An 11,170-nucleotide genomic window follows, 5' to 3' on the forward strand; every position below is an offset into this window, starting at 1 on the left:
CCCCACCCATATGCTCTGCCATATGGTCCAACACCAGTCTTCACAAAGTGTCTTCTATCTGAAAAGACAGTGTGTTTACATTAAAAAGCCTACAGGCACAGGCTATAGACACCAGAACCCCTACATTATGCTGTAGTGCTTCTGGTGACTATAGTATCCATTTAATGTGAGGTAAATTAGAGATTAGTGCCACTAATAATATATTGGATTGCCTACTTACCACCAGATGAGGACAAGAGGCTGATGATGGGTTCAGTCTGGCTCCACAGGTCTGGTGTAGAAGAGGCTCTCTGGAGACTGTTTTTAACAGTGCTCACAACAATTAACGAACAGGAAGCAGCTCCATTTTTAGGGCCCCTTACACAGCTCAAGGTCTAGGCCCCCAGGGGGCATACGCCTACAATGCCCACCCATAAATCCACCTACATGGCCCATCCATGAGTTGGGGATGTTTTATGTGTGCAATTTGTGTAAGGGATGTAGTGTGTTTATAGGGGATGTAGTGTGTGTTTGCGTGTAAGGAATGCATTGTATGTTTCTGGGTTGGTGTGTGTGTGTGTGTGTAAGGGGTGCAAGGTTTGTTTCTGTGTATGTAATTGAATGCAGTGTGTGTCTGTACGGGGTGCATTAATTATGTAAGAGAACAATGTGTTTCGGGTGTGTCTGTGTGGGAGTAGGAATGCATTGTATGTTTCTGTGTGTGTGTGGGGGGGATGCATTGTGTATGGTTGTAGTGTAAAAGAGAGGGTTTGTGGGGTAGGATAGGGACTGAGAGGGGAACAGCTCTTTATTTAAAAAAAAAAAAAAAATTCATAGTGCTCTCCCCTCCGGTCAATTATTGATTTCCCCTTCCCTTCTGTCCCTCCGTGTTCTCCCCTTCTGTCACTTAGTGCTCTCCCTTGGCCCCCTGTCCCTCTGCAGTCCCCCCTTGGTGGTCTTCTCACTCCCCCCTCCCCCCCTTAGTGGTCCTCCCTCTCCCAAACCTCTTAGTAGACCTTACCCTACTCCCCCCCTTAGTGGTCCTTACCCTCCTCCCTTCTCCTTAGTAGTCCTCCCTCCTTACCCCCCTTTGGTGGTCCTTCCCCCCCTTTGGTGGTCCTCCCTCTCCCAAACCCCTAGTGGACCTCCCCAGCCCTGTTCCCCCTGTGTTCCTTCACCCCCCTCCCCCAGTGGTCCTGACTCACCCCTCCCCTAGTGGTCCTTACCCTCCCCTCCCCTAGTGGTCCTTACTTCCCCCTCCCCTCCCCTAGTGGTCTGTAACGGACCGTTTCACTTACAAGAGGATAAAACCCAGTTTAGGCGATAATCCCCTTTTTGGTAGACAGGCACAGCTACTGCAGAACACCAAACTCCCGAACTGGATACAAGATAACACTCCGAACTGGAACAGCTGAACAAGAAAAGCATACAATCCGCTTACACTCCTGGCAGTCAGCTTACAATCCAATTCCCCCCAAGAACGAGACGACACTTCATTTTGAGGGTTAAACAGGAACTCTCGACTGGCTCATCCAGCCTGGCTTTTATTTCCAACTCACACATACAGGCCACACCCAGGGGGAGGCATAAAAGAACCAATGACATAGATGTTACCTCCCACACATCCCCTCCCCTTAGTGTGACACATAATCCCATTATGCATACAGAGTAAAATATACTTTTACACAACTTTCATAACTTTAAAACCATACATCACATTCACATAAAAATACATATCCACAATCAATCCATTCAGGGGAACAACATATTAAAAAATGGCATGAATCCGACCAGGGGTTCAAAAGTTACTAAAAGTATCTTTTGGGCCCTGGCTTGCAGCATGGCACAATCTGGCTCAAACAGAAGTAAAACATCCCCCACAATGCATCCCGGCTTCCTCCCTTCTGCCCTGGAGATAATTGGAGAAGTAATCCAATTATCTAGGACTAGAGTCAGACTCCATTAACCACATGGTTGCAAAAAGACAGTAAAAGACATAAAATTACATACTGATACATTTAACACATAAAACACACATTTCTACATATCCCCAGTTTAACTGAACACATAAATACCTACATAATATTTAAGACAGTATTACTGTGATATGTTACAAAGTCTTAAAGGGACATTAGTCCCAAAAGTCCCAATATGTCCATCGCTGATTTTAAAGGCCAGTAGCAGCAATATAAATTATTACATGCCCAAATATAGTGTTTATAGAGCAATATGTCCATGGGCCGTAGTCGCAGGGCAGGAGGCTAGCAGCCAGGCCTCTCCAGTTCACAGTGGCGAAGCTGGTTTCGCCACATTTCTCCCCTTTGCCAATTAGACTAACAGGGTACCTGACTTTCTGCCGGTCAGTGCCCTGGTTAGTCCAGCAACCCACCCACGAAACAGAAATAACAGAGAAGCCCACCCCCACTAACCGGTTACTACATCTGGGTGAGGAAGAATTTTGTCCAAGTTCTGGTGTTTCACCACTGCTGGGTGGGAGACGGGTAGGCTGCCTTGGTGGGTTGCTGAGGGGGCAGAGACCAGCGGTACTCTGTCCTGTTGCCAGCACTACCACGGGAGTAGTCTGGTGGGCGCCTGGTTGCTGGAGACTGGCTGTCTCCCCTTTAGGTGCACAGCTCGACTGCCGGAGGGGGAGACCGACTGTCTCCCCTTTGGATCCATCACACTGAGGCTGGGGAACAGGACCGACCGTCCCTATCCCTTGTGCTGTAAGTGCAGAGACTACGGTCCCATCTGCACAGTTGTGGGGCTTAACATCTCCCCTTGGTGGGTTAGGTTGCCGTGGGAGAGAGGGTGTAACAAGCTCCTCTCTCTGGATGGCAAACTGCCGCTGGGGAGAAAGGATGGCACCTTCTGCTCCCTGGGGTACACACTGCCGCTGGAGAGAAAGGACGACACCATCAGCTCCCTGGGGTACACACTGCCGCTGGGGAGGAAGGACTGCACCTTCTGCTCCCTGAGACACACACTGCCGCTGGGGAGGGAGGACACTGCTCTCCTCTCCCTTTACTTCGCACTGCCTTCCTGGCATATCACTTTGCTGCTGGGGGGCAGGAACAACAACCTCTGCCCCCTGTAACTCAGCCTGCCGCTGGGGAGGAAGGACGGCACCATCAGCTCCCTGGGGTACACACTGCCGCTTGGGAGGAAGGACGGCACCTTCTGCTCCCTGGGTTACACACTGCCGCTGGGGAGGAAGGACTGCACCTTCTGCTCCCTGGGACACACACTGCCGCTGGGGAGGACGGACGACACCATCAACTCCCTGGGTTACACACTGCCGCTGGGGAGGAAGGACTGCACCTTCTGCTCCCTGGGACACACACTGCCGCTGGGGAGGACGGACGACACCATCAGCTCCCTGGGGTACACACTGCCACTGGGGAGGAAGGACTACACCTTCTGCTCCCTGGGGTACACACTGCCGCTGGGGAGGAAGGACTACACCTTCTGCTCCCTGGGGTACACACTGCCGCTGGGGAGGAAGGACTACACCTTCTGCTCCCTGGGGTACACACTGCCGCTGGGGAGGAAGGACTACACCTTCTGCTCCCTGGGGTACACACTGCCGCTGGGGAGGAAGGACTGCACCTTCTGCTCCCTGGGACACACACTGGCGCTGGGGAGGACGGACGACACCATCAGCTCCCTGGGGTACACACTGCCGCTGGGGAGGAAGGACTGCACCTTCTGCTCCCTGGGACACACACTGCCGCTGGGGAGGACGGACGACACCATCAGCTCCCTGGGGTACACACTGCCGCTGGGGAGGAAGGACTGTACCTTCTGCTCCCTGGGACACACACTGCCGCTGGGGAGGAAGGACGGTACCTTCTGCTCCCTGGGGTACACACTGCCGCTGAGGAGGAAGGACGGCACCTTCTGCTCCCTGGGTTACACACTGCCGCTGGGGAGGACGGATGACACCATCAGCTCCCTGGGGTACACACTGCCGCTGGGGAGTAAGGACGATACCTTCTGCTCCCTGGGACACACACTGCCGCTGGGGAGGACGGACGACACCATCAGCTCCCTGGGGTACACACTGCCGCTGGGGAGGAAGGGCTGCGCCTTCAGCTCCCTGGGACTTACTCTGCCGCTGGGGAGGAAGGACGACACCTTCAGCTCCCTGGGATTCCTTTTTGGCCAAATCTACTAGGGATTGCAGGTACTCTCCTACTAGTTTCCTGGCGAGCTGCACGGCTCTCTCCGGGGGGTTGGGTCCATAGCCAGACAGCACCTCATTGACCTCTCTGTCCAACTCCTCCTGAGTGTAGTCATATGCCATGCTTGCTCTGCTGAAGTTGATTATTTTGTAGATAGGGTCGCTGTACGGGTACTAGCGTTGCCCTCAATTTGTAATCCACGGAAATGGTGTTTCCTGTAGCTGTCCTTCTGGCTGTAGGAACGATCCCGCCGCTTGCCACCAATTGTAACGGACCGTTTCACTTACAAGAGGATAAAACCCAGTTTAGGCGATAATCCCCTTTTTGGTAGACAGGCACAGCTACTGCAGAACACCAAACTCCCGAACTGGATACAAGATAACACTCCGAACTGGAACAGCTGAACAAGAAAAGCATACAATCCGCTTACACTCCTGGCAGTCAGCTTACAATCCAATTCCCCCCAAGAACGAGACGACACTTCATTTTGAGGGTTAAACAGGAACTCTCGACTGGCTCATCCAGCCTGGCTTTTATTTCCAACTCACACATACAGGCCACACCCAGGGGGAGGCATAAAAGAACCAATGACATAGATGTTACCTCCCACACATCCCCTCCCCTTAGTGTGACACATAATCCCATTATGCATACAGAGTAAAATATACTTTTACACAACTTTCATAACTTTAAAACCATACATCACATTCACATAAAAATACATATCCACAATCAATCCATTCAGGGGAACAACATATTAAAAAATGGCATGAATCCGACCAGGGGTTCAAAAGTTACTAAAAGTATCTTTTGGGCCCTGGCTTGCAGCATGGCACAATCTGGCTCAAACAGAAGTAAAACATCCCCCACAATGCATGCCGGCTTCCTCCCTTCTGCCCTGGAGATAATTGGAGAAGTAATCCAATTATCTAGGACTAGAGTCAGACTCCATTAACCACATGGTTGCAAAAAGACAGTAAAAGACATAAAATTACATACTGATACATTTAACACATAAAACACACATTTCTACATATCCCCAGTTTAACTGAACACATAAATACCTACATAATATTTAAGACAGTATTACTGTGATATGTTACAAAGTCTTAAAGGGACATTAGTCCCAAAAGTCCCAATATGTCCATCGCTGATTTTAAAGGCCAGTAGCAGCAATATAAATTATTACATGCCCAAATATAGTGTTTATAGAGCAATATGTCCATGGGCCGTAGTCGCAGGGCAGGAGGCTAGCAGCCAGGCCTCTCCAGTTCACAGTGGCGAAGCTGGTTTCGCCACATGGTCCTTTCTCCCCCCTCCCCACCCCTACTGGTCCTTACCTTCCCCTCCCCTAGTGGTCCTTACTCCCCCCTCCCCTCCCCTAGTGGTCCTTATTCCCCCCTCCCTCCCCTAGTGGTTCTTATCCCCCCTCCCTCCCCTAGTGGTCCTTATACCCCCTCCCTCCCGTAGTGGTCCTTATCCCCCCAACCTCCCATAGTGGTCCTTATCCCCCCTCCCTCCCCTAGTGGTCCTTATCCCCCTCCCTCCCTAGTGGTCCTTATCCCCCCCAACCTCCCATAGTGGTCCTTATCCCCCCCTCCCTCCCCTAGTGGTCCTTATCCCCCCTCCCTCCCCTAGTGGTCCTTATCCCCCCTCCCTCCCCTAGTAGTCCTTATCCCCCCTCCCTCCCCTAGTGGTCCTTATCCCCCCCCTCCCTCCCCTAGTGGTCCTTATCCCCCCTCCCTCCCCTAGTGGTCCTTATCCCCCCAACCTCCCATAGTGGTCCTTATCCCCCCTCCCTCCCCTAGTGGTCCTTATCCCCCTCCCTCCCTAGTGGTCCTTATCCCCCCCAACCTCCCATAGTGGTCCTTATCCTCCCTCCCTCCCTCCCCTAGTGGCCCTTATCCCCCTCCCCTAGTGGTCCTTATCCCCCCAACCTCCCATAGTGGTCCTTAACCCCCTCCCTCCCCTAGTGGTCCTTAACCCCATCCCCCAGTGGTCCTTATCCCCCCTCCCTCCCCTAGTGGTCCTTATCCCCCCTCCCTCCCATAGTGGTCCTTATCCCCCCTCCCTCCCTCCCCTAGTGGCCCTTATGCCCCTCCTCTAGTGGTCCTTATCCCCCCAACCTCCCATAGTGATCATTAAACCCCCTCCCTCCCCTAGTGGTCCTTAACCCCCTCCCCCAGTGGTCCTTATCCCCCCTCCCTCCCCTAGTGGTCCTTATCCCCCCCTTCCCTCCCATAGTGGTCCTTACCCCCCATCCCTCCCATAGTGGTCCTTACCCCCCATCCCTCCCATAGTGGTCCTTACACCCCCCCACCCCTCCCCTAGTGGTCCTTACACCCCCCTCCCTCCCCTAGTTGTCCTTACACCCCCCTCCCCTAGTGGTCCTTATACCCCCACTCCCTCCCCTAGTGGTCCTTATACCCCCCCTCCCTCCCCTAGTGGTCCTTATACCGCCCCTCCCTCCCCTAGTGGTCCTTATACCCCCCTCCCCTAGTGGTCCTTAAACCCCCTTCCTCCCCTAGTGGTCCTTATACCCCCTCCCTCCCCTAGTGGTCCTTATCCCCCCTCCCTCCCCTAGTGGTCCTTATACCCCCCTCCCTCCCCTAGTGGTCCTTATACCCCCCCCCCCTCCCCTAGTGGTCCTTATACCCCCCTCCCCTAGTGGTCCTTAAACCCCCTTCCTCCCCTAGTGGTCCTTATACCCCCCTCCCTCCCCTAGTGGTCCTTATACCCCCTCCCTCCCCTAGTGGTCCTTATCCCCCCCAACCTCCCATAGTGGTCCTTATCCCCCTCCCTCCCCTAGTGGTCCTTATTTCCCACAACCTCCCATAGTGGTCCTTATCCCCCCTCCCTCCCTCCCCTAGTGGCCCTTATCCCCCTCCCCTAGTGGTCCTTATCCCTCCCAACCTCCCATAGTGGTCCTTAACCCCCTCCCTCCCCTAGTGGTCCTTAACCCCCTCCCCCAGTGGTCCTTATCCCCCCTCCCTCCCCTAGTGGTCCTTATCCCCCCCTCCCTCCCATAGTTGTCCTTATCCCCCTCCCTCCCATAGTGGTCCTTATCCCCCCTCCCTCCCTCCCCTAGTGGCCCTTATCCCCCTCCCCTAGTGGTCCTTATCCCCCCCAACCTCCCATAGTGGTCCTTAACCCCCCTCCCTCCCCTAGTGGTCCTTAACCCCCTCCCCCAGTGGTCCTTATCCCCCCTCCCTCCCCTAGTGGTCCTTATCCCCCCCTCCCTCCCATAGTGGTCCTTACCCCCCCATCCCTCCCATAGTGGTCCTTACACCCCCCCTCCCTCCCCTAGTTGTCCTTACACCCCCCTCCCTCCCCTAGTGGTCCTTATACCCCCCTCCCTCCCCTAGTGGTCCTTATACCCCCCTCCCCTAGTGGTCCTTACACCCCCCATCCCTCCCCTAGTTGTCCTTACACCCCCCCTCCCTCCCCTAGTTGTCCTTACACCCCCCCTCCCTCCCCTAGTGGTCCTTAAACCCCCTTCCTCCCCTAGTGGTCCTTATACCCCCCCTCCCTCCCCTAGGGGTCCTTATACCCCCCTCCCTTCCCTAGTTGTCCTTATACCCCCCCTATCTCCCCTAGTGGTCCTTATACACCCCCTCCCTCCCCTAATGGTCCTTATACCCCCCCTCCCTCCTCTAGTGGTCCTTATACCCCCCCTTCCTCCCTCCCCTAGTGGTCCTTATACCCCCCTCCCTCCTCTAGTGGTCCTTATACCCCCCCTCCCCTAGTGGTCCTTATACCCCCCTCCCTCCCTTAGTGGTCCTTATACCCTCCCCCCCTCGTGGTCCTTATACCCCCCTCCCTCCCCTAGTGGTCCTTACCCTCCCCTCCTGCCCATGTAGCGTGGCCGGGCGGCGCGGAACGCGGGACAGGAACCTCTGTTTCCTGTATCCGGCCACCGGCGGAATGACAGGAAGTGCCCAGCCGGCGGCCGGGTACAGGAAACAAAGGTTCCTGTCCCGCGTTCCGCGACGCCCGGCCACGCTACATGGAGAGACTGGCAGGAGGGAGCGCTCTGCGCTTCCCTCCTGCCGGTCACTTAAACCCGACCGCCCTCCATGCAGCAGTGCTGCGCCGCCTGGGGCTTGTTAAAGCGCTCAGGCGGCGCAGCATGAGGAGGCGCAGCGGGGATAGGGATCCGGCGCCCCCTGGTAAGTTGCGCCCTAGGCGGCTGCCTAGGTCGCCTTACAGGTGGCGCTTGCCCTGTCTGCTTTATGATATATTGATGGATTATTACGTTTATATAACTATTCATTTATATTCAATAAACTATATAAATAAGACAAAAGTTATTGCTTCCAACTCCTATTTTTATTGTATTCTCAATTATTTGTGTATTTTAAATAGAGAAACTCTATACCGACTATAAAAAATTTAGCTAAGATATCTGTATGGTTAGCCCTGCTAAATTCTAAGTTTTAAGACTTTATAGCGGTAAATAGGAGTACTAGCAGTTACAGCTAGATGGTGTACTTATTAAAATGTAATCTGTAGGCAACTGAAAATCAATTTGAACAAATTAAACTAAAGAAAAAATTCTAAACTGAGACTAAAGCGGGCTTAGAGATTGTTTATAATTTAGATTTTACTGCCTTCATTTTACAATTTAGTTTGCAGTGCATAAAGATTTGGTGTTTATCAAGAGCTAACAACCTGACGAGGTACAGATAAAAATTAAAGAAAAGTTAGTGGTGAAAATAGAAAGATATATATTTATATAAATGAATTATAAATAAATATAAAGAAATATTATCTTATATATATGATAATAAATATATATATATATATATATATATATATATATATATATATATATAGGAAACATGGGGGGATGGTTGCAATCTTTATTGCATTATTAGTTTGCAAATCTTTTACAAACTAATAATCTGTCAACATTGAAGTTGCTGTTTAGTAGATAGGCGAGTGCGCTGGATCTTGTGTATTTCTTGTGTATTTATTATATATATATATATATATATATATATATATATATATGTATACGATACTAAATAAATAAAGATATGTATATAAGAAAAATACCAGGCTTGAGAATTTACAATGCAATAAAGTGTTGATTACAGAGATGGTAAGAGATTCAGTTCAATGTTTTTCACTGGTTCCCTAACTTCACTGTGATTTGGAATTACATGCAAGCCAGTGGGCAATGTGCTCTCCAGAACCTACTTATCCTGGTATCGACATACAGCAGAACTCCTAATCATCGTGATTTCAGCAGACCTAAATTAGAGTCCTGTCTGTCTGTTTCCAGGTTTGTTCCCACCAGGTAGCTGACCCTATAAAACGTAGCAAGAGTGCATCATTAGATGGTTCATGCTACGCGAAGTGCACTAGCACCCTGCACAGAGCACTGACACAGTGCACCCTGCATCTTCTGTCCACAGTGGGCCATCCTGAGTAACTGTCCTGAGTGATCACCTGCCAATAATTTGGGCAGGTCTTCCCCCATTCCAGGTCTTCCCCCATTCATCACTGGCCTGCTCCCTTTTACCCTGCCGCTGCTGATTTACAACGTGGAATATAGGATATATATAGCCATGGGGTGGCTGTCACATACAATATAGTAATATCTGACAATACAGGTATACTTGCTGCTGTGCTGTTCCCACTTAAGTTGAGGATCTCCATTTACAAAGGGGTGGAAAGACTTAATGATGGATGTATTACCTTTTCACTGAGGGGGAAGAAACCTGTTTAACATTAACCCTCACAGTGTTGAGAGACTTTAAGGAATATTCTATAATACCACATACCTCCTGATGTTTTAAAGTGAACACAATCTTCTCCATTTGGTAGAGAGTGGGTGGATTTGCATTGATCGCTGCAGCAATAATGGTTGAAATTATATTTTGTGATTTCTCCAGCGGATCCGTCTTTTCCTTCTTTTCTGTGTTTACAGATGGTGCAAGCAAACTGCCAATACTGTCATATCTTAGAAACGCAATTGTTACGGTGCCTATAAGAATAACCAAACATCAAATCTGGCTGCTGGGCATGTTTATATATACATTAATAATAATGCAAAATACATGTTTTATGCAATCGCTTTATATTGCTCTTACATTTTTATATTTATATATTACATATTATTATGTTGAAACTTCTAGGAATACCAAGCAGGACTATATAGTTACAGTCATTTTATACACTACATTGTATATACAATGACAGTGGACCCTAAACTAATGATAATAATTATAATATCTAGTAATGATGCACTTTTTCCCAAAGGAGATTCAAGATGCTTACTAGTGTACATTTTAGAAAAAATCACCAGCAAAATTGTGGCTTAAATATGGCTCTTCAGGTTAGCGTACTTGTCCATGTTATAGGATACATGTTTACTTAGCATTCTGGGATTGCTTCATGAGCATCGTAAAAGCACTTAGATGTACTCACATTTCACCTGCAAGCATAGTTTATGCTACATTTCTTGCTCATAGAATAACATTTTATTTATACATTTGCTAGCAATATTGCAACCAGAATCTATATATACAACTATATAATCTATAACATGCAAACAAACGTGTGACAGCACAATGTAAAAAAAGTTGTTTGTTGACGTAATGGACAATACAACCTGTTGCATATACATGAAACTGAGAAGGGCTACTTACTAACAAATGTATTCACTAAAATGAGAATAACCGGAAATTCCAAGTGAATTCAAAGTGAGTTTAAAACGTATGGCCAAAACAACCAAACAAAATTGACTAAGAATTTTTCTAATTTCTAATTTGGCTAGTTTGAGTTCTCTTTGAATTTACTTTGATTTCTCCATCAATTCTCATTTTGTAGAGTTATTCAATAAAGTGAAACCTTTAAAGTAAATTCAAAGTGAATTTCAAAGTGTAGGTGAAAGTAGTCAAACTGGAAGCATCACAGCTGATTCCCTATTTTGACCTTAAATTTGAAAATTCACTTTGAATTTATTTTGCGGTCTCACTATCAAATAACCCTACTTAAAT

General features: G+C 49.4%; 1 protein-coding gene across 1 annotated transcript in view; it reads right to left on the minus strand.

Moving 5' to 3' along the window:
- Positions 1-11,170, minus strand: part of ADGRL4 (adhesion G protein-coupled receptor L4) — a 160,057-nt gene that overhangs the window by 47,775 nt on the left and 101,112 nt on the right. Inside the window, exon 9 of the mRNA XM_063427971.1 lies at positions 9,953-10,155. Coding sequence (XP_063284041.1) covers positions 9,953-10,155 — 203 coding nt within the window. The remainder of the gene's footprint in view (positions 1-9,952; positions 10,156-11,170) is intronic.

This window comes from Pelobates fuscus, chromosome 7 (assembly GCF_036172605.1).
Source record: "Pelobates fuscus isolate aPelFus1 chromosome 7, aPelFus1.pri, whole genome shotgun sequence".
NCBI classification, from domain to species: Eukaryota; Metazoa; Chordata; class Amphibia; order Anura; family Pelobatidae; genus Pelobates; species Pelobates fuscus.